Source organism: Haliotis asinina, unplaced genomic scaffold (genome assembly GCF_037392515.1).
Source record: "Haliotis asinina isolate JCU_RB_2024 unplaced genomic scaffold, JCU_Hal_asi_v2 scaffold_17, whole genome shotgun sequence".
In the NCBI taxonomy this organism is placed as follows: Eukaryota; Metazoa; Mollusca; class Gastropoda; order Lepetellida; family Haliotidae; genus Haliotis; species Haliotis asinina.
In genome coordinates, this window is record NW_027133889.1 from 2606982 (window position 1) to 2631377 (window position 24396).

General features: G+C 40.2%; 1 protein-coding gene across 3 annotated transcripts; it reads left to right on the top strand.

The window, feature by feature from the left end:
• The first annotated feature begins 1035 nt into the window (after positions 1-1035).
• On the top strand, positions 1036-14445 carry LOC137269785 (E3 ubiquitin-protein ligase TRIM45-like). Of its 3 annotated transcripts, none has more exons than XM_067803619.1 (6): positions 1036-1087; positions 7003-8045; positions 8534-8592; positions 8794-8842; positions 9921-9980; positions 13556-14445. In XM_067803619.1, exons 2-6 carry the CDS (start codon positions 7004-7006, stop codon positions 14236-14238), a joined length of 1893 nt encoding a protein of 630 aa, XP_067659720.1. In that variant the 5' UTR covers positions 1036-1087; position 7003; the 3' UTR covers positions 14239-14445. The 3 variants fall into 3 exon arrangements, with proteins under 3 accessions (XP_067659720.1, XP_067659722.1, XP_067659721.1); XM_067803621.1 differs by lacking the exon at positions 1036-1087 and adding an exon at positions 5402-5429; XM_067803620.1 differs by lacking the exon at positions 1036-1087 and adding an exon at positions 5411-5576.
• The last annotated feature ends 9951 nt before the right edge of the window (positions 14446-24396 follow it).

Here is a 24396-nt window from a genome sequence, read left to right on the forward strand (position 1 = left end):
TATAACTATCTCACGTTGTAGGGTCTATAACTCAGTAGTGACTGTGACCTCATCCTCTTCAAAGCTTTGTGATCCAATTTCATTGTTGGGATGTCTCTTAAGAAATATGGCTGATCTCACCAAAGTTATATGTCCCGTCAGTTATGTTATACTCATGCCCTAATTGTCGATTAAACATGCTCTGTTGGCAACTCACACAAAATTCACACCACATGTGGAGAAAGATTTCGGTTGCAGGGAAATAACTTTGTGAGGGTTATCTCGGACTGATGAAGCCCGTACACACTGTGTGAAACAAACAATGCATTCCTTGTTAAAACATTACCCAATCAGATTGAGTGAGCGTTTACGTACAATTCATATACGAACAGAGGTGTTATATTTAGCTGGAGTGAGATTGAGTGAGTGAAAAACAGAGTGACCGTATTAATGTTTTCTAACCTGACCACGGCCAAGGGGTGATGCAACGTACTGCACAGGTCGTGCCATTTTTAAAGGAATCGAAACATGGTCGTACTTGTGAGGAGCTGACATGCTGACCAATTTGGAAAAGTTAAAAAAATGGGAGAATGTGTGTGTAGTACTTTTCCTGAGAATATCAACACAGGAATATATACTCATGTATCTTATTCATATACATACCTTATTTATCATCAAACAAGAAGAATGGTTACTAATAACGGAGAAAATTTTCAAATATGCAAATATTTTGAAGATATATTTGCCTGCATTATATGTAAAGATGAAATTTTAGGAAAAACATTCATTTCACAGTTTTAGATTTATTCAGCAATCACATTAATGCATTCTATTGATGCATTGTTACAAAATGCATACGTCTGTGGAGATGTTTGGTTAAAATGGATATTAAGCATGACTTTCTTACCAAATCACATGGACCCACTACGAGACACTCGTTAAAATGGTAGGCATTTATCTCAATATAATTGGCAGTGTCGTCCAATAAACCAGTTTGTACGGCCATATCAATGTATTGGATAACCTGCTACAATCCAATAGCTATAAAACTCGCGCAATAAGATCTGACCCGGAAGTGACATGCACAACAAGGAAGCCGAACCTCCAGGTAAGTGTGTCCTGTCCTGTCTCAATATATCCCAGTAAAATTGTCTCGATGTAGATATAGTTCCAGTCAAAATCGGAAAAATACGTAGATGGTAGATGATACATTTTCTACTTATGTCACACGTTAAGCTTCTACAGCCGGGAGTCAAATCAAACAGGTTATCCTATCATTGCCACTCTTGCCTCAGACGCCATTACCTCTAATGCGTTTTGCACGATCCGTGTAATTTAACACCGATACAGCGAAAGCAGACCTTTTGACTTTGTGGCAATTAAACAGGTTGTTGATTGAAGCGTACTTTACAAGATACACCTGAAACCTGAATTTGAAGTATCGTCGCCATGTATGCTTTCAAGGCGGCCTGAACGACAGGGTGGGTACGACAGGGTGTTTTTCGACTGACAAAGCTGGATACATGTCACAATGACCTAAACACCCGGCGATTGTGAGGTAGGATATGTAGGTCGGAGTTGCAGGGGTGGCAGAACAAGGTGTGTGGTATATACGGGTGGAGTAATAGTATATATTAACAGACCCGTTTGATACAGTAAGTGTTTAGTGGTAGTGGTAGATGAAAAAAATGGGTGGACTTGATTATTTTAAATCATTGTTAGCAGAAGGTTTATGAGAAATGCTTAGGGTTAATAAAATGGGTGTAAAGGTATAGCAAATTATGTGTACTGGTGGGTAGTACTGGGTTTGTGGGTGAGTGTGGATAGTATATCACAACGTAGAGATTGGGGTTAAAATGTGGTGTATATGGTGTATATACGGAGGTATGGGTGAAGTTAATAGTGCATGCTAGTAGACATCACAAATTGGGGATTGGCGTTAAGATGTAATAAAGGTGGTGAACATACAGGGGTAAGTGGGGGTGGATAGTGCATGCTAGTAGACATCACAAAATGGGGATTGGCGTTAAGATGAAATAAAGGTGGTGAACATACAGGAGTAAGTAGGGGTGGATAGTGCATGCTAGTAGACTTCACAAAGTGGAGATTGGGGTTAAGTTGTATTATAAATGGTGTACATACAGGGGTAAGTGGGGGTGGATAGTGCATGCTAGTAGACATCACAAAATGGGGATTGGCGTTAAGATGAAATAAAGGTGGTGAACATACAGGAGTAAGTGGGGGTGGATAGTGCATGCTAGTAGATTTCACAAAGTGGAGATTGGGGTTGAGATGTATTATAAATGGTGAACATACAGGGGTAAGTGGGGGTGGATAGTGCATGCTAGTAGACTTCACAAAGTGGAGATTGGGGTTAAGATGTATTATAAATGGTGAACATACAGGTGTAAGTGGGGGTGCATAGCATATGCTAGTAGATTTCACAAAGTGGAGATTGGGGTTGAGATGTATTATAAATGGTGAACATACAGGAGTAAGTGTTGGTGGATAGTGCAAACTAGTAGATTTCACAAAGTGGAGATTGGGGTTGAGATGTATTATAAATGGTGAACATACAGGGGTAGGTAGGGGTGAATAGTGCATGCTAGTAGACTTCATAAAGTGGAGATTGGGGTTAAGATGTATTATAAATGGTGAACATACAGGAGTAAGTGTTGGTGGATAGTGCATGCTAGTAGACTTCACAAAGTGGAGATTGGGGTTAAGATGTATTATAAATGGTGAACATACAGGGGTAAGTGAGGGTGGATAGTGAAAGCTAGTAGACTTCACAAAGTGGAGATTGGGCTTAAGATGTATTATAAATGGTGAACATACAGGAGTAAGTGTTGGTGGATAGTGCATGCTAGTAGACTTCACAAAGTGGAGATTGGGGTTAAGATGTATTATAAATGGTGAACATACAGGAGTAAGTGTTGGTGGATAGTGCATGCTAGTAGATTTCTCAAAGTGGAGATTGGGGTATAAGATGTATTATAAATGATGAAGATACAGGAGTAAGTGGGGGTGGATAGTGCATGCTAGTAGACTTCAAAAAGTGGAGATTGGGATGAAAATGTGGTATATATGGTGTATATACGGAGGTATAAGTGAAGTTAATAGTGCATGCTAGTAGACATCACAAAATAGGGATTGGCGTTAAGTTGTAATAAAGGTGGTGAACATACAGGGGTAAGTGGGGGTGGATAGTGCATGCTAGTAGATTTCACAATGTGGGGATTGGGGTTCAGATGTATTATAAATGGTGAACATACAGGAGTAAGTGGGGGTGGATAGTGCATGCTAGTAGATTTCACAAAATGGAGATTGGGGTTAAGATGTATTATAAATGATGAACATACAGGAGTAAGTGGGGGTGAATAGTGCATGCTAGTAGACTTCATAAAGTGGAGATTGGGGTTAAGATGTATTATAAATGGTGAACATACAGGGGTAAGTGGGGGTGGATAGTGCATGCTAGTAGACTTCACAGAGTGGAGATTGGGGTTAAGATGTACTATAAATGGTGAACATACAGGAGTAAGTGTTGGTGGATAGTGCATACTAGTAGATTTCACAAAGTGGAGATTGGGGTTAAGATGTATTATAAATGGTGAACATACAGGGGTAAGTGGGGGTGAATAGTGCATGCTAGTAGACTTCATAAAGTGGAGATTGGGGTTCAGATGTATTATAAATGGTGAACATACAGGGGTAAGTGTTGGTGGATAGTGCATGCTACTAGATTTCACAATGTGGAGATTGAGGTTGAGATGCATTATAAATGGTGAACATACAGGAGTAAGTGGGGTGAATAGTGCATGCTAGTAGACTTCACAAAGTGGAGATTGGGGTTCAGATGTATTATAAATGGTGAACATACAGTGGTAAGTGGGGGTGAATAGTGCATGCTAGTAGACTTCATGAAGTGGAGATTTGGGTTAAGATGTATTATAAATGGTGAACATACAGGGGTAAGTGTTGGTGGAAAGTGCATGCTAGTAGACTTCACAAAGTGGAGATTGGGGTTAAGATGTATTATAAATGGTGAAGATACAGGAGTAAGTGGGGGTGGATAGTGCATACTAGTAGATTTCACAAAGTGGAGATTGGGCTTGAGATGTATTATAAATGGTGAACATACAGGAGTAAGTGAGGGTGGATAGTGCATGCTAGTAGATTTCACGAAGTGGAGATTGGGGTTAAGATGTATTGTAAATGGTGAACATACAGGAGTAAGTGGGGGTGGATAGTTCATGCTAGTAGATTTCACAAAGTGGAGATTGGGGTTAAGATGTATTATAAATGGTGAACATACAGGGGTAAGTGGGGGTGGATATTGCATGCTAGTAGATTTCATAAAGTGGAGATTGGGGTTGAGATGTATTATAAATGGTGAACATACAGGGGTAAGTGGGGATGGATAGTGCATGCTAGTAGACTTCATAAAGTGGAGATTGGGGTTAAGATGTATTATAAATGGTGAACATACAGGGGTAAGTGTTGGTGGATAGTGCATGCTAGTAGATTTCACAAAGTGGAGATTGGGATTAACGTGTGGTATAAATGGTGTACATACGTTGTGAAGAGTGCGGATTAATGGTGATGGACTGGGGAACTCTGTGAGGGTTGTCATGACATTTCCAATTCTCTCGGTCTGAGGTAAAAGTATGCAGACGGTGTCTCAGATAAAAACGCACTCCTTATTAAAACATAATGCAATCAATTTACAGAATTGTTCCAGTGTTGATTTACAATTTCTAAGCGAACAGAAGCGTTTTATTTACCTGGTGAAAGATTAATGAGTGGGAGACACATACTTTCTAACCTGCCCACGGCGAGGTAGAGAGGCAGTGTACTGTATGTGTTGTTATCATTTTTAAAGAAATCGAAGTATGGCCGTATTCGAGCTGAAGGGTAGATCTGAAAAATGGGAGAACGTGCGTGTAGTATATAGACTTATATGGCCGTATCTTATGCATATACATATCTTATTTGCCATCAAACAAAAAGAGTGTTTATTTAAATATGAAACTATTAAAGTCAAAGGTTATGGCACATGTACAAAGCTTTTGAATTTACATTTAGCGGCACTATATGCAAATATTTAATCTTACTAAAAACATAAATCTTACAGGTTTCAATATATTAAAAATTAAATTAATACATTGTATTAACGTGTATATACTTACTGAATGCATACCTCTGGTTTAGTTCGAATATATATTATCTGTACAGGACTTTCTTTCCACATCACATGGTCCCGCCACGCTGCTGTAGTAAAACTGCCAGACATGTATATTAACATAACAAGCAGTGTCATAAAAAATCCAGCTTGTGGGACCATTGTCAGTGCATTAGGTAACAAACATCAATTCGGTTACGCTAAAATTCGCGCATTACGATCTGACCCGGAAGTGACATATTCAATAAGGAAGTCGAACCTCCAGGTAGGTGTGTCGTCCTGTCGCAAAGCATTCCAGTTAACTCTCTCGATACAGATACAGACAAGAACAGAGAAATACGTACATGGTAGATGATAAATTATCTACTAAGATCACAATTTAAGCTTTTACATCCGAGCTTCAACCAAACAGGTAATCATGTCATTGGCTATCCTACACGCCATTCCTCCATTTTGCCTAGTCTATATGAGACGCCATTTCTCGTATTAAGTTATGCACGATCTGTGTAATTCGACTTTTAAAACGCCAGATGAGATCTGTTTGACTTCATTGCAGTTAAACACGTGTAGATTGGAGTAGATTGGAGCGTAACTGTAGACATGAATTTGCAGTATTTAGTAAGGATGTCAACGAAGCAACGCAACAGGTTGGACAGGGTATATTTAGATTAACATTGCATGTCACAATAACCTAAACACCCTGTCATTGTGCAGTAGGGTATGTAGGTTTGAGTTGCGACTGGGATGACAGCACACTGTGTGTGGGATATACGGGTGGAGTCCTAGTGGACTAGTGGGGTCCTAGTGGACTAGTGGAGTCCTAGTGGACTAGTGAAGTCCTAGTGGACTAGTTGAGTACTAGTGTGTATTGGAAGTTATGTCTTTTGTGACAGGTGGTACTCGTGAAAGATAGCTGTGGATTTGATTATAATTATAAATGATTGATAGGGTTGTGAGAAACGGTTAGTTGAATACAACAGGTTCAAGGTGTAGTGAAATGTGGATAATGTATGCTACTAGACAAACTGGAGACACGGGTTAAGATGTAGAGAACAGCGAACACACAGGGCAGGGTGGGGGTACATAGTGTGTGCTAGTAGCTATCACAAAGTGGAGGTAGGAGTTAAGGTGCAGTAAATAGTGTACATACATGGGGTGAGGGTAGGCATAGGGATGGAGAGTGTGTGCTAGTAGATATCACAAAGTGGAGATGGTGGTGGGGGTGGGGGGGGGATAAGATGTAGTGAACAGTATATACATACAGGGGGTTGTGTGGGGGTAGGGAGGGGAATGGATAGTGTGTGCTAGTAGATAGTGTATGCTAGTTGATATCATAAAGTGGAAAAATGGGATAAGATATAGTAAATATTGTACATGCAGGGGAGAGGGAGGGGGGGAGGCGGGTAGCTGGTGTATGCTAGTAGATATCACAAAGTGTAGGAGATCCCACTGTTAGTGTTAAGGTGCAGTACATGGTGTATATACATGGGTGGGTTGCGGGTGGATAGTGTATACTAGTAGATATCCCACAGTGTCGGATAATGGGATTAGGGTGTAGTGAATGGTGAAGATACAGCTGTGGTTACGGGTAGATAGTGTATGCTAGTAGAGATCACATAGTGTGTGAGATAGGGCAGATAGGAGGGATTAAATGGTGAACATACGGGGAAGGGTAGGTGGGGTGGATAAGATAGGCTAGTAGGTAACATACAGCGTCGGAGATAGCGTTAATGTGTAGCAAATGGTGTACCTGCATGGGTGGGTTGGGGTGATAGTGCGTGGCATTCTTGTGAAGAGTAATCGATGGAATAGAGACAACTATATTTATCTGGTTTCAGAATGGACGCCTTCCCCAAGTGTTCTGTCTGCCAGCAGCAGTTTACTCTGAAAGGCCCCGCCCCCTACCTACTGCCCTGTCTACACGCTGTGTGTGAGATATGTGTGACATCTGCAGCTGGTGGTGTCATATCATGCTCTACATGCCAGAGGGGGGTCAACCTCACAGACACAACCCTCCAGAAGGATGCGGTGAGACAGAAGGAAATATGCCATCTGACAGCCAAACATCGACCCACAGAGCTTCTCTGTACACATGAAGATGACGGCAACCAGGCTGTGTGTTGGTGTCAGGAGTGTGAAGAGTTCCTCTGCGAATACTGCCAGAATATGCACAACAGTTTTAAAGCTACTAGACGACATGTTGTGGAAACCTTTACCGATACATCATCGGGAAGTATGTATGTTGACGTAGTCTGTAAACTACACACTCGTCATCCTCTTGAGTATTTTGACGAAAACTGCAAAAGTTTAATCTGTGCCAAATGCAGACTTGGCGAACATGCTGATCACAACGTTACAGATTTAAACGTGGCTGCTGATGCTGCTAAAGGACGGTTAGAACAGCACGAGAGGAACGTGTCTGCATATCGTATTTCCCACCAAGCATATCTGAAGAACATCAGCAAAGCCATAAATGACACAAAAATGACAAGCAGTGATCTGAAGGAGGTCATCCATCACTCTTTCCATTCTCTGAGGACACAACTCGATCAAAGAGAGAAGGAACTGATCATCGAGCTTGAGAATCAGACGAAGCGGGAACTGTTAAGTCTGCACATCAAGCAAGTTACCTCTGAAGGTGAAAGTGAACGATGCAAGTGGACCTCAGACTACATCAAGACAGTACTCAGATATGCTTCAAACTCAGACTATCTAACACTGGAGAGTTCAATACAAGACATAACGAAGACGTACCTTACATCACTACCTCCACACAGGCACAGGACAATTGCAACCGCCTTTAACACGAGAGGACTGGATAAATTGAAATCCGAAATTTCGAAATTCGGGTCTATCAGTGCATCTGGCTCAGACCAAACAGGTAATTACTTGCTCACTCCTTCTCTCTCTCACTTTCTCTCTCTCTCTCTCTCTCTCTCTCTCACGCACACACACAGGTAGGTAGGCATCTACCCACCTATCTATCTATTTATCTATCTATCTATCATCGCTTCATTTAACACTTGAAGCAACATGTTAGAACATGTAGCAAAGCAACTGATTCAGCATTCCTTGACTTTAAGTGAAATAAAACTCATGGGTGCTGAAACACACCAGCACCATGTTTGAGTAAGACTTCTAAACAGAAGTCTCGTGCTTTGGGAGACAGACGAAAGAATATTAAAGTTTTGTGTGTTCACATACGATTTTGGTTTATAGTATATATCAAGAGGAAATATTTGATGGCCCCTTTATGAATTTTTCACTCGAGTGTCACTTTATGAGGGTATGATGATGTTCGACCAGAAGATTTATCACAACAAGTCAGTTTGACGATTCGATTTGCAAGTTTTGTTGGATATTTTACAGACAATGGAACACAGACAGTTGACAGTCATCTAACTGCTGCTGACAGCAAACACCAACATGTGAGTACTTCATAACGAGTGAACATGCCTATATGTCTTGTTCCTTCCTTAGTGTTCATTATTAACAATTTACGATCAACAGCGAAATATGCTATTATTGTCTGTACACACAATTGATGTTCGAATGTTAGATTTTAAACAAACCAAATATTGTTTGAATCTTGAACTGTGACATTAATGTATATCTTTTTTTATTACAAGCTGGAGTTCCTGGAGGTTCCCAACGCTCCAACATCACTGCCACGGTTTGGTAAGATGATTTTTTTTAAAACACTTAAACAGGAAATAACGTTATGGGATCTGTCTGGCCTGTACCAGAGCTAAAAGAAACGCATCATCTGGACACATCCCAGATGTCGCCTTACAAATGTTGTTGTTACCCAAGATTTGACTCCCATTTCTAGACAGAGATCACTTGTGGAAGTAAAAGTTTCCGTGATTTTCGAGAAACGAGTCTAATGGTACTTGACAGATTCGAGAAGATCGGGGTCGTCTACTTGAGACGATCCTCGTCATTTCGATCATTGTGTTACTCGACGACATAAACTCTGTAATCACCGACTGTAAAGCATGGATTATCTTCAGCCTAAACATGGCCGAGGATGGCTAGGTACTTCGTCAGGTATGGTCGACCCTCTCATGTTTTGGGGTTCAGGCCTCAGTTGTTTCCATAATCCTCTAATCTCCAGCAAAGGCTCTAACTGCTACCACTATATGAGTTATGGCATCGGTTCCCAGTTGACATGTGTCATCGGTTCCCACTTGGGCAGATCGATGTTCATGTCGCTGATCACTGAATTGTCTGGTCTTTAGTATTTACAGACCGCCACCGTATAGCTGAATTATTGCTGAGTGCGGGGTAAAACTCGACGCAACTCACTTACTCATTTGGATGTGTTCAAGTACCATGTTTGAAGAGGCCCTGTATCAGACAAAGATTCCACTCGCCGTTGATGAAGCCATGTTGAGACAGGAGTAGTGTTCGTGAATATTTCAAAAGAACAAACCAAAAGGACTCAGTAATATAACATGATATGGATAGCTTCCACACGATATTTTGATAAGAATGCATTTTATAATCTTACATACCATCGGCACCATTTAGAAATGGACGGCAGCTAAAATGAATAGCCAATGGTATTGCATTTGGCGAGTAAAAGCCATTTCGGAATACAAATTGATTGAGATTTGTGATGGCAGAAGTTGTGGTGTGTTCAAAAGAGCCGTAACCAGATCTTTTAACCAACTTTCATTCTTAAAATCAAATTTAGTTTGAACACGTCTTCTTTCTGTCATTTTTCAAAATGTATTGAGGATGTATGTTGCAGATGCTGGGTGTGAAACCTACAGACGTGAAACAGGGACGATGACGGCGGTGACTTTGCGGTGTAAGTACAATCAGATGCTATCTGTCTAAAAAAACTGATGAAGCGCCGTTGTCTCCACTTCACAGACATGAGTGAAGATCTGGGTTAGAAATGGTCTTCAGTAACCTATGTTTGTCGTTAGAAGCGATCGGGTGTTTAAGTTCCTCGACTTCATAAATGTTCACATTGACACATGTCATCGTACTCTAGTTGCACAGGTCGATGCTCATGGTGTTGATAACTGAATTGTCTGGCCCTACCTCGAGTAATTATAACCACAGCCATAAAGCTGACATGTTACTGATTACGACGTAAAACTAAACTCAATCACTCGTTCCTTTGCTACTAAACACGTATATACTGAAGAGCAAAAGGAACGCATTTCTGACTGCACCCTTACACACCAAACCAACGGACAATAATTATTCATGAAAATGATTGGTCACTGACTGCTGTTTAAACACCAACTGTAGTGGTAGTACTGTACACAGGATGCTGTATACAGATTGCACTACCCTAGATGCTGTGCATAGGATGCTGCAGTCGGCGTGCTGTACACAGGATGTTGTACGCAGGATCGTGTACATGGGATAGTGTACGCAGGACGATGTACACGGGATGCTGTAGTGGTCGTCCTGCCCAGAGCTGGCTGTACACCAAATGCTATAGACAGCATGCTGTACACAGGATTCTACACCCGGGATGCTGTACACGGGGTGCTTTACACGGGATGCTCTACACGGGATGCTGTAGTGGGCGCGGTCTACAAGGGAGGCTATACTGGGCCGCTGCACACGATGATGTACTCGCTGCAACTGAATATCCTGAATGCATACATGCCCTACTTTAGTGTGAAGGTCATTCCTTTCAACAGGCGATTAAGAAAGGGAATTGTATTGTATAAGGCTGCCTCTAGCAATCTTACAATAATATCGCTGCGTGAACACAAGGCACGGTGTGTTGTGGTGTTCTTAGCTTTATAAACACTGAAATGGTACTGGGTTTACAGACCTACACACCATGATTTAAAGAAACGACGCTGTGCTTGGGTTTGTCGATCTATCTTCATTTCTCGAACATGGTACTAGCTATACTCTGTTTTCACTGATTATTAGACATCAAATATAGGAACGCTTTTGACACTGAAAACCTTGGCATCTACTTTCGATTTTTCAACAATGACACTTATAAATCGTTGATCACACTTCATATTTCCTGAGGTCATTTATATAACATAGGAGCGAGCATTCACGGTTGGGTGGTTTGATCATTGATAAATGTTGAATTTGAATATGTGGTAAGTGTAAAAATTTCTACAACGTTATACTTGAGAAGCTTAACTGGATTTCTCGTTTACACGTAAAATGGCCTTCCCCCCAAAATCCAACATATTGTCAGTGTATTCGTGATTCAGATGACAGAAACACAGACGCATGTTTACATTCACAACTGCCGATCTATTTCGACTTGTAATCAGTAGGCATTTGGCATTCACAATGAGAGTTGCTCATAACATCGATTATTAATATCAAATTATTCAAAGAGTTGTTTATAATTATCCAAATATCTTATTTACCAGACAGGATTAACTTAGACTGTTCCTCTTTTCGCAGACCGAGTGAACATGAATTAAAGGCATGTCACATACTTTGTTTATTTGAGAACAACCCTCCCCAATGGTGAATTTCTATAAAATACACTTTGTACCGAGACATAGCAGCTCTTCTGCTAATCGCATAAGCACATGTTGTATAAGAAATGGGGTTCCTTATTGTCAGGTGCTGTGAGAGATGAGAGATGTCTGAATTCTTTGTCTGTGGTGTAAGATAGTCAATAACCACTGTATTGCATTTTCAAAATGTAAACGGTTCCTCCTCATGTTTCAAAGTGGGCTTGAAAGTTATCGTTCTGGTCGATGACAATAATTAATGATTTCACCGTCTACATGTTGATAAAAGTCGGCTCAGATGGCGCCCTCACTTCACGTCCAAAACGGTTGAGGACGTATAAACGTTTGTAGGCTCGAAAAGCCTAAATATGATCCGAGTTAAAATCGACCTTTAGTAGCACATGCTTGTCACAAAAGGCGACTGAGTAATGGTTTAGGTTGGTAAGGTTCCCAGACTTGGATGGTGCTCATGATGTTGATCACCGGATTGTCTGGTCCAGATTCAATTATGTACAGACCGCCGCCATGTTGCTGGAAGATTGCTGAGTGGGGCAATGAAGCAACAACAATGAACTGGTCAAACATATATTCAGTTGAAACTGGTCCTCGGTTTGTTGAGTTTAATCAAGAAGAATAAACAGAGATATTACACCAGCTGGTAGTGAAAGAGAACTACAATAAACAGAAATACAAGCTGTGATTTTTGCTCACCGACGACTGGAGGACCATGTCACAACGGAGGGTCTATCTGACCCTTGATACTCCATAACTATTCTCTACACCATTCCTAACTTAACTGGCACTCTTTAGTTTAAAGCGCTTCCATTTTTCCCATCGTCGAGGCACAGAAAATTGGTTAACTTATCTTTAACAATATGAACAAATTCTTAGCTTCTAATCATACTTGTTCATCATACTCTTGTCAAATTCCAGTGTCATTTTGTTTAATGTTAATCAAATGTGTAACATGAAAGTCTCAGGTTTTGACACTAAGATGCGAAAATGATGTGCCAAACAGTACTGGAAGTGCTTAATCGTTATTCGAAAATTACAGGTTTTACATGTGTAATTGCACATTCATTCAATTAGTAAACACATATTAAGATTGTTTGAATGCTTTTCAGCACGGAGAATAGAAGACTGTAGACGATCCCTGATTTCAGATACTTCCTGTGAAGGAAAGATGATTCATGCGACATCGTTAAAGATGAATATTCACAAATTACCAAAGTCAAAAATTGTATACAAAGCACGCGTTCATGTTTTAGTTCTTGGTGAATCTGTAACAGTTAATTATACATGAAAATGACAAGTTTGAGAACAGTGTTATAAAAACAAATATGAGAGAATACCTGTCACAGTCAATACACATAACGCGACAACCTGTGTCCCGCCCAGCGAGTGTGTTCAGACTGTGGTCAGTGATTGAAGCGGACGTAGAAGTTACCTGTTAATACTGGGTCTGTTGAACACTCGGATGTATAAATATCATCAAACAACTACTTTGTCAGTCTTATTGCTTACTAAATCGTATAAGAAGAGTTTAGAATACAAACAATGATAGTTTTATCCTGATATGAAGTTTATACAAATGTGTTTTCAGGCGGCAAGTGTCAATTTCTGACTGCAGACAGCAAACCAGCTGAACTAACAATTTCTGACAAAATGTTTTATGGAGTGTTTATTTCATTGTCAGTCAGTGTGAAATTGTATGAAAAACATTTAGAATACCCATACATATATTTTCACAGCGTTATAATATCTATTTATATCACAGTTATGACACAATTCACACACAGACGAAAATGGCAGCCGATATTCAGTGCGCTGTTTTGTAAACATTGAAACGAGGTTGACAATAAAATGTCTCATTTGTTGTCTGAAGTCGGGAAATTTGTTAAACTGTAAACAAAATGTATATTTCCAGGTCCTCAACTACAACTGGACGCTGCTCGAGCCAACACAAACAGGTGCCACGTAACTACAGACGGTCAGCTGGTCAACTCGCCACCCGTCACACAACACAGACACAGCGGCAGGTTACGGAAATATCATGGTACATGTGCCTCCACCTCCATCCCCCTTCCTCCATCCCCCTCTACTGTCACCCCTACCCCACACACCCCACAGTACTGGGAGACACACTCTAGGGTGGGTGTGGTGGGTGGAGGGTCGGGGTGGCTTATCCTGGAGGTGGGTGTGGTGGAGGAGAGTCAGGTGGACAGTAAGATGTATGTTTGTCAACAGAGCCGCTCCTGGTGTGTCAGTGTATGGAGCTGTGTCACACACCGGGGGAGTCTCTGTACCAGTGTGTGGCAGCAGGGGGAGGAGGGGAAGTGTTACAATAACACAATGTCTGACACACCCGGCACACAGGCCACCCTCCACTATGGCGTTGTGCTGGATGTGGGGAGGGGGAGACTCGCCTTCATCGACCTGGACAGAGAAGTTGTTTTAGCCAAGGTGGATGTTGAGTGGAGGGAGTCTCTTCTTCCCGTGTTTAGTGTTGGGCCGCCAGGTCGCTACACAGTCAACATGAAGGTGATAAGTGGAGCAGACATCACCATGACTGACACCAAGAAGTCACTTATCTATGACACCTTGAATTAGACAATTAAATAAACATGACATTGTGTAGACATGTAAGTGTGACTTATTTATTTAAACTGTCAAATGTAATTATAGTGATTGAGGCGGACGTATAAGTTGTCTGTCTATGTGTTGTTTGTTGTGAACAAGAATGTAACGAAGTCAGCTAAATGTGCTGTTTTTCTACTTGACTGGATTCTGTAGGATGTTATAAACATTTTGCATCCACACATGACTATTGTTATGATTATTATTCTGCATTAGTTGACCAGTTTATCTCACATTTCATACATGTCTGGGAATTAGCACAACAAGTAACTGAATGCACAAATTCATCAAAAGTTGTTTCAAATCATGAATTTATTACCATATTTGGTTTCTACTCTGTAATGTAAATGTTTTAAATCCCCACATGAACAGTTGTGATGAAATTATTGTAGTGGTGAATCCACACACGTCACATTTGATGTCAGTGAAGAGATGTGGTGAAAGTGATTGAAGCGGACATAGAATGTCCTCGTGTACGTGGTGAGACGCATATTCCGAAAGACAATCAACTTCTTATGTTTCTCCAATTAGCTGGGTTTTGTTGCCAGTAAGAAGTGTTTGAAATCTACACTTGAACAATTTTTAGTTTAGTGAAGCGGAAATGGCATATTTTAAATGTATGCTGTAACACTACACAGACACGGTCATGACTAAAGAAAAAATGAGAGCAGTTTCTGCGTGTTTCAGGGTATTATTTATTCTGCAGTGAGCAACACATGCACTAACTACTTAAAACAAGTACAAGTATAAAGAGTTATATAAACGACTCCAGAGGTTAAAAATGATTATATTTCTCCGACTTGGTTATGGGGCTGTTGCACGGGTGGCGGTCAAAGGGAAGTAACTCTGTGCAGGATGCTGTGACCGAACCTGTTTTCGCACGTCTCCTCTCTCGATGCTCATGCTGTTGATGTCTGGATTGTCTGGATTCTATTATTTACAGACCGCCGCCATATAGATGGAATATATTGTTGAGTGAAGCGTAAAAACTAAACTCATTTTTGGCTAAACCCCATTCTCTTTAGACTTTCTATCGCCAAACAGTGTCTAAGCGTTATCACTCATGAGCCAAACAGCCAATTTGTTTACGGAATCTGATTTAATATCTCTTTGTGATTTAGGGATGCATCATATCTCTTCAATGGAAATATTCCGTCATAAAAAAACTGTGTATGTCTGAAGAAAGAACATTAACTGATGTATTTATGATATAACTCAAAGTTGTTTTGCTTTCGGCTATAATTTCGCACTCGATATTTTTCTGTCCGTATGTACACATACCGCCATAACTAGATCCAGTCGTAAGTTGTGTGGTAAGGGAGGTCAGGTAGCTTAGTGGAGAAGGCGTTCGCTCGTCACGTCGAGGATACTGTTTCGATCAACCTCGTGGGTACAGTATGTGAAGCCCTTTTCTGGTATCCCCCGTCGTGATATTGCTGGAATAATTCTAAAAGCGGCTTAAACAATATTCACTCACTCATTATGACATCATTACTAACATCAGGGGATCACAAACATATTTACAGGAGCGAAGAAAGTAAAGTGTCATCATGCATCATGCTTTTAGTCTCCGTAAGAAAATGTTGTAAGGGATGTTTTGAAATGTAGCCCTGGTATTTGGTAGATAACGAAAGTATCACTGCGGTCAAGGGGAAATAACTCTGTGCGGGAAGCTCTGTCCGAACGTGTTTCCACACGTCTCCTGTCATGTAGATTAATTGTTTGGCTTGATCTTTCATGCCGCACTCAGCAGTATTTCAGATATAAAGCTGTAGTCCGTAAATGATCAAATCTGGACCAGACAATCCAGTGATAAACAGCATGAGCATAGATTACACAACTGCAATACCATAACATGCTACAACTGTGTCAGGGACCCTGACCATCCGATATCGTTAGTCGCCTCTTACGACATATATGGGTTACTGAAGTTCAATTCTATCAATCTTTATCCCAGGTTACTTATGTAGGTACACACACAAGTATAGTGTACTCTTTATACAAGACGCCATATTCAATTAGTTCATTTTAATATGTACAAATATCATTACCGTGATTACAAAAATGCAGGCAATTGATGTTTAAACATGTTTTCAGGATATACACGGAAATGGGCATTTAAAAATAAACAAGAAGCTGTTTTGGGGAGCTTTAACTTTTGTTTAGGCAAGGCTGACTAGAAAACAAAACCAAACTGTTTGTTTCACTACTCTTTGCTATCAGTGTCAGAAAGAAGTTTAATAAGTTTAAGACTCTAAAAGGGACCAGTAAATTTATATGTTATTTTGTGGAGCAAAGCTGTTATTGAAATTGTGAAAAAATGATGTTGTTGCAGAATTACATCACTATCGCCTTTTTCTGAATTATTCCATTGACATTAATGGTATTATTTCGTGTTTATGCTTTATTTGTGAACTGCATGTCAAATTGTAACCTCCGTAACAGGGAGACCTCTATGTAAATTTGGCAATACTGATCAAGTCGTTTTTTGGCAGTTAATTAATCTATGTTATGCAAACATGTGAAATCTGGATAAAGTTATTGTTTTGACTGATTGTGTATGCTTTATGACAGCACATTTCGAATGACACAAGTTTCAGATGTTTTGTGAAATAGTTTAGAGGGTCACCCATTTCGTTTCATTTCTTCAACCAACAATCAATATACTTCAGTCATTTCATGAACAAATTTCACTGAATAACTCAATCTGCAAAAGTGGATCACAATTTCAACATCACTTATTGCCAATGACAGTTATTGGTATTGTGGTCGCGACCGTTACACATCAGATTGGATTAGAAGTATTTACACGTATTGGTTTGATACTCGTGTGTCCAGAACAACCACACCTCAAGAACCCCTGTCCACCACATATCGATGAAATTTCATGAAGTCATTTAAGTATATTGATTGTTGTCACACAAAATGACTCGAAATTCACCCGTAATTTCACGAAATGACAAAGCAGTCAATGTTGTTGCATACACTGTAATGCGAACTAGTAATATTGTATATACCAATACCACGTGTTAGTTGTCTCACATGCAGCGCAATGTGTACTAGTGGTACCTGTACCACAGTTGTTTTGAAAATTCCAGGATACTTTGTCATATGGGATGCGATTGTTACATACATTGTCAGCAATATTTCAGTAATACTTCGGCACTGAATATCAGTTGTTCTCCCACGGCATATCCACTTAATAAACACTTCAGGTCAGGATTGCCATGACAACCCAAGTTAGGTTTCCCGAGGCTACTTTTGTAACCATTAAGTATGTCAAGGGAGACAACTCTTGAACCCTTCCTCAATAACTTTGAAATTTCCAGGCTTGCATACTTTCATTCTGTAAGTTCACGTAACGGAAGTGCCCATGTTGCGTAACTGTCTGGAAATTACGTTTTGGCTTGACAAGTGACAAAACACACTGAGACAATAGCTAACCTTGACTCACAATCTCTAATTTCTGTTGTAGTTAAGAGTAAGTGAGTGAGTTTCATATTACGCCGCACTCAGCAGTATTCCAGGTATACGGCGGTGGCATGTAAATAATCGAGCCTGGTCCAGACAATCCAGTGATCAACAACATGAACATCGATCTGCGCAATTGGGAACCGATGATATGTGTCAACCAAGACAGCGCGTCTGACCATCCGATACCGTTAGTCGCCTCTTATGACAGGCAGAGTCGCCGTTTATGACAAGCATGGGTTGCTGAAGGCTTATTCTAACCGGAACTTCACGGGTGGTTGTTGATAGGAAATGGGGACCGACCCCTTGAATATTTTCCTTTTACAACTGTTACATAAACATAATGAGCGGGGGGTAAACAATGTGTGAAGCTTATTTTTAGTGTCACCCTCCATTGCGTTGCTGAAACAAATTCGGCATAAAACCATACTCACTCAGTCACATAAACATAAGTGTACAGTGACAAAAGTATCAACCTGTTAAGCCTGTTAACTTCATATTCCATTGCCTCTAAAGTCTATTCAGAGTATTCTCCTCTTTGATATGGCTGACGGTGATAAAAGTATCAACCTGTTAAGCCTGTTAACTTCATATTCCATTGCCTCTAAAGTCTATTCAGAGCATTCTCCTCTTTGATATGGCTGACGGTGATAAAAGTATCAACCTGTTAAGCCTGTTAACTTCATAGTCCATTGCCTCTAAAGTCTATTCAGAGCATTCTCCTCTTTGATATGGCTGACAGTGATAAAAGTATCAACCTGTTAAGCCTGTTAACTTCATAGTCCATTGCCTCTAAAGTCTATTCAGAGCATTCTCCTCTTTGATATGGCTGACAGTGATAAAAGTATCAACCTGTTAAGCCTGTTAACTTCATATTCCATTGCCTCTAATGTCTATTCAGAGCATTCTCCTCTTTGATATGGCTGACGGTGATAAAAGTATCAACCTGTTAAGTCTGTTAACTTCATAGTCCATTGCCTCTAAAGTCTATTTAGAGCATTCTCCTCTTTGATATGGCTGACAGTGATAAAAGTATCAACCTGTTAAGCCTGTTAACTTCATATTCCATTGCCTCTAAAGTCTATTCAGAGCATTCTCCTCTTTGATATGGTTGACAGTGATAAAAGTATCAACCTGTTAAGCCTGTTAACTTCATATTCCATTGCCTCTAAAGTCTATTCAGAGCATTCTCCTCTTTGATATGGCTGACGGTGATAAAAGTATCAACCTGTTAAGCCTGTTAACTTCATATTCCATTGCCTCTAAAGTCTATTCAGAGCATTCTCCTCTTTGATATGGCTGACGGTGATAAAAGTATCAACCTGTTAAGCCTGTTAACTTCATATTCCATTGCCTCTAAAGTCTATTCAGAGCATTCTCCTCTTTGATATGGATGATATGTTGCAAAATTTAACTCAGCGATCGTGTATGTCCGGTTTAAAGGGGGTCTGTCCTGTTTAAAGGGACTGTAACGTGACCTCGTGGCTGCTAACAAGTCTTGAAATTTAAGAAAGGAAATTCACCGCTGTACGTTGTTCCATGTTCTGGAAAAGAGTGCTGTGATACGTGATAAAGGATATAGTCCACCACCCTCCATGTCCGACTTACTGCCTCGGTGTCAGTTCTGTATCACGCTTGGTAAAACGTACTTTTGTTCTAGAAGTTTCCAGAGTACACTTGACCTACGAAAAAACATTCGCACATAGCAGTTCCCTCATTTTTGCTTGTATTAGATATGATCATTTCTGACAACCACTTATTATGGATATATATTATTATGAACTTAACTGAACCTTAAACGAAATATTGTAATGCTATAACACCATTATTTAATGACAAAATATACTGTCAACTAACGATGGGCAATAAATATAATGTAAAGATAGAACCCCAAAATCAGCCATAATGTGTTCAGAGTCCAGAACCAGGAACAAGACAAGGAACAGGAACCAGTTGTGGCAGCAAAAGGTGTTGCTGATGTTGTACCATTTAGGCTAAACCCGAAATGCATGTATAATTATTGTTCCTGTTTTTGTGAAACTGAAGGCAAAAGAGATCAATGTCTTGAAATAATATTCTAAAATTAAAATTTGAAGTAAAATGAGAAATAGGTAAAAGATGAATCTGGAACAACATTTGTAACAAAATGGAAGCATGCATACATATATAAACATTTGATGACAAAATACACTGTTAACTACACACACACACACACACACACACACACACACACACACATATATATATATATATATACCATCTGTTTAACTGTAATCTGTAATCACTTCTATACATATAAAAAATAGTACCCAACAGCATGCCCTTTTAGATTACGAAGCTCCCTTCTCCACCTAGTTACCTCACTCTTTCTGAAGTCTTCGGGGAGCACTCACATATTATGACCGTGCAGAAGTCGATGGGAAGGCAATTAATTGTTTCTGTGCGATTTCTTCCCTAAGTAACTGAATCAAAGAACTTCATTCTTTCTACTCTGCTATAAGTAAATGCATTATGTTATACAAGCAAAACCCTGTCGTTGAAATATTCGGTTTGCTGCAGATTTATGCTCCTATCAATACACATTGCATGTATTATGCAATTCCACACGAAAATTCATCAACTGCCAACATGTTTTGGTACGAAGACCAATTTCAACATACCATAAACAATACACACTGAAAGGCTGCATGTCAATCAGTGTGGACGGACCTTCAAGGTATGGCGGATGTAACTTACCTTTTTCTAGGTGGTAAAGGCATCTTCTCATTCACGTCTTCTAGCTTTGATTCCTAAAGCCAGCACGGTCATTGGCCGAATTCGTGATGCAACATATGTCATATTTGGGATTTCACTTTCTTAGTAATTCACAGAATTCGTGGTGTTTACCAATATTTGAAAGCGTGGGCGGACCGCGGTACCGAATGCTGAGTCACAAGGTACACCATGCGTGTGTGTGATGTCTGAGTGCATGCCTGCGTCTTTCTCTTATGTAGGTGTTCAAATGCAAAACACTGGTTAACGAGTGTAGTAGAGGAATGTTTATCCATCAATCAGTTCTCGGGCGTCATACATACTGCCTTCGTTTCGCCGTGGATGTTGAACACCGTAAGCAACGCCGTAGCCAAACCAGGAAATCCTTGCGACACCGACAGTATGTTTGTTATCATCTGTGAAGATTTCCACCTTTGATCTATACTGAGAAGTCGATTAACCATTATGGATGCAGTAAGTTGAGGGGAGCATGCATAATATGAACGAGGCTGGTCTCCACAATTAGTTTCCAGATTGACCACCATAACTGTAATTGTGATATCATGATTCTGAAATCAGAAAACTGGTCTGCACTGGGAGATCTGGGCTCTGTTGGATGAAACGACCTTAGTACTGGGGCTACCGTAAGCTTAGGCCTCTGTTACCATTACGATGATCTTAGTGCTACGATCGTTTTCTCCACCGGAACCATGGCGTTCAGACAAAACAGTTGTGCGGCAGAATTCTGTGGAAAATGCTATTGTATACAAACACACAAATATAATGTGAACAACTTGTGCATGCACGTATCTCTACAGTCTGACTTTGATAAAGACATGTTTATGCATGAGTAACAGCTGGGTGTATTCCCGAGCAGAGGAAACCGTACACACCAATAGCAGTTCTACACGAAATGGGAGGTTGGGATAGCCTTGTGGTTTTGTCGTTCACTCGTCACCCTGAAGAAACAGGCTCGTTTCCCTACTTCGGCACATTCAGTTTAAGTGCCACCAGCTGCCGTGATATTGCTAGGAAATTGCCAAAGCTAAACAAGGCGTTATATCCACCTCATTCATTCCGTATGAAATGACCCCCAAATGAACATGTATGTGCACGCTTTCAGCATAAGTGGCGGTATTAACACAGACACCACTAAATATTGAAAAAAAACGGGTTTTTCGTCACTGAAACGGATTTACATCTTATAAACCGTAAAATCTTGCATAACAGCTTCTAAGGTGAGTAGCCAATATCTCGACCGTACCAAAAATGACTCGAAGAAGAACAGATTCTGCAAATTTAATGATTTTAAGTTCAGCATGACTTACTCAAATAGTTTTGACAAGGCTTGTGGCTGCATGTCGAGCATTATACACAACAACTTTAACCTGTCATGTACTTATCATCCCATAATGTTCCAAGGGAGATCAGAAGATATCTCCTAGGAGATATATATCGTTCTGAGAGTAGATTTTGTACAATGCCCTGACAATGCTATGACATCATGAACTTGGTGACGTCACAATACTATGACATCGCAGCACTGCAAATCTGATGTGAGTGAGTGGGTTTCGTTTTACGCCGCACTCAGCAATACTCCCGCTATGTGAAGGCAGTCTGTGAGTAATTGAGTCTGGACCCGACAATCCAGTGACCACCAACATGAACATAGATCTGAACAATTGGTACTGCAAATCTAATGGCAATTCTATGGCAGTACTATGTTCAGAGATTTACATTTTTCATTGAAAACTTATGAAGAATGATTTTGGATGATAAATAGAATCTCATCCTCGTGTCAACCTCGTATCAGTTATATCAACACTCGTTGAGAAAGGTAAAGATATCATCGGAAAGCCGAGGATATTTCTTACTTCATCAGCTCGTGTTGATATAATAAATATCAGTAGACACTTGGGTGAGAGTCTCTATATAGTACACAATTTTCGAGGTGGAATCGATCAATTGCGCGTGATGTTTCATCACAGTTTCAAAGAGTGACATATGACATCTCAAATTCGCACCTTACTGTTTAGATATGAATTTGCCATATTTGTTTATCACAGACAGTTGGCAATGTAAATAATCATATATTAGACAGTGTCGTATACTGCCTATTGATATGTTTCAGCAGGAATGGCCTTCAACTACTAACGAAAGCTCTTGATGTTATTCATGTCGTCAATATAAGTCGTTGCTTGAGCCAGAGTGTTATCTTGCTCACAGTCGCTGCAGAAATGTCCGCACTACTTTTTATACGTGTTAGTTTAGACCGTAATAGTTTATTAATCAACCGTGGAAAATATGCCTCTTCGGAACAAAGCAAAGATAAAATCTAAGAAATTAGTATCTACCACACCTGTCTCTATCTCAAAAGAATGTTAAACTAGTGTCTTCCTTTCTTTCCCGCAAATAGCCCCCAAAACAACACAAAGTAACCCTATTTATTTGCAAAACATATTTGTTAAGAAAAAAGTTGGTTAGTTAGAAAGTTAATTATACATGTCATTGTTACGGTGTATATCTTATTATACATGCCGTTATAGTTTATCGCTGGTCAAACAAAAATACCGTTACGGTTTGTCACTGGTCAAACAAACATACCATAATGACGTGTCACTGGTCACAAAAACGCACCGTTATAGTTTATCGTTAGTCACACATACATACCGTTACGGTTTGTCACTGGCCACACAAACATAGCGTTACGGTTTGTTTCTGGTCATCCTAACATACCTCTACCTTTTCTCCCCCGATTGCATCTATCCATTGCCCTACGAAGGACATTTGCAAAGACAAAAAACGCGTTATCGACCATAAATATAATTAAAACGGGTCTATTGTCGAGCTGTTAAGTTTGTCTTAATTCAATGAAGTCGATTTACAAGTATATGACGGCAACAGTCGTGCTTCCCTTCTCCCTCTCTCTCCTGGTTCCTGCTTACAATACCGTGATCAGCTGCATCATATCCTCTGTGTAGGGGTGAATGCCCGTCCATGACACTTCCACCTGCCTCAGCCCACCTGTCGATATCTCGGGTTCCGCCCCAGGAGATCAGTCCGGTGCTATCGCAACAGCCATAAGGCGCCGCCGAACCTAGAGGTGTCTTACTACTCTGTTTTTAAGTATGGTTGCAAAACGATCACTTGATTTTATCCTTGGGAGACTGATGCTTGAGTTTGTACTCAGATATCAAATAAATGTCTCGGTAAACGTCCATGACAGAATGTCAGCCTGGTGCTTATTTTCATAACATATATCCATTTACCCTCAGTCTCAGAAAAGAATAGCATATTTGACATATGATAGTTGCGTTTCGCTGATGAAGGCGTCGTCCACTGTTAGTACCTTTGAAATGAGCTCTATCACGAGAGATACATACTGCCTTCAATGTACTCTTTGTTACTTCAGATAACATGAAAACATCGGGATGTATATTGTGGAACAGTGAGAGTGAACAAACATCTAGCATGAGTCATTGAAAACTAAGCAGCACCGGGACTGTCGCGGCTCCTCTTCATTTTATTTGATGATGGTTGTATGGTTTAGCGCATACCGCAATATTCCAGCCATATGGCGGCGGTCTGTATATAATCTGGTCTAGAAAATCCAGTGATCGACATCATGAGCATTGACCTAAACAATCAGGATACGATTACATGTATCTTCTAAAACATAATCAAAATACTGATATGTTTGTTTGTTTTGTTTTGTTTTTTCAAACAAAATCTTAAAGCAGAAGTTTTCTTCGTATTCTACCGAGTTTAGACAGTAAGCCACAAATGAACCCAAATGACAACATCATAGGGATGTCTAGTCTTGTGGCACATGGCGGTTTAGCAATACATACGCGACTGGGCTCGGGCGAATGTTTTGGTTCATTTATGATATTGTGGCCTTTTTGGTGG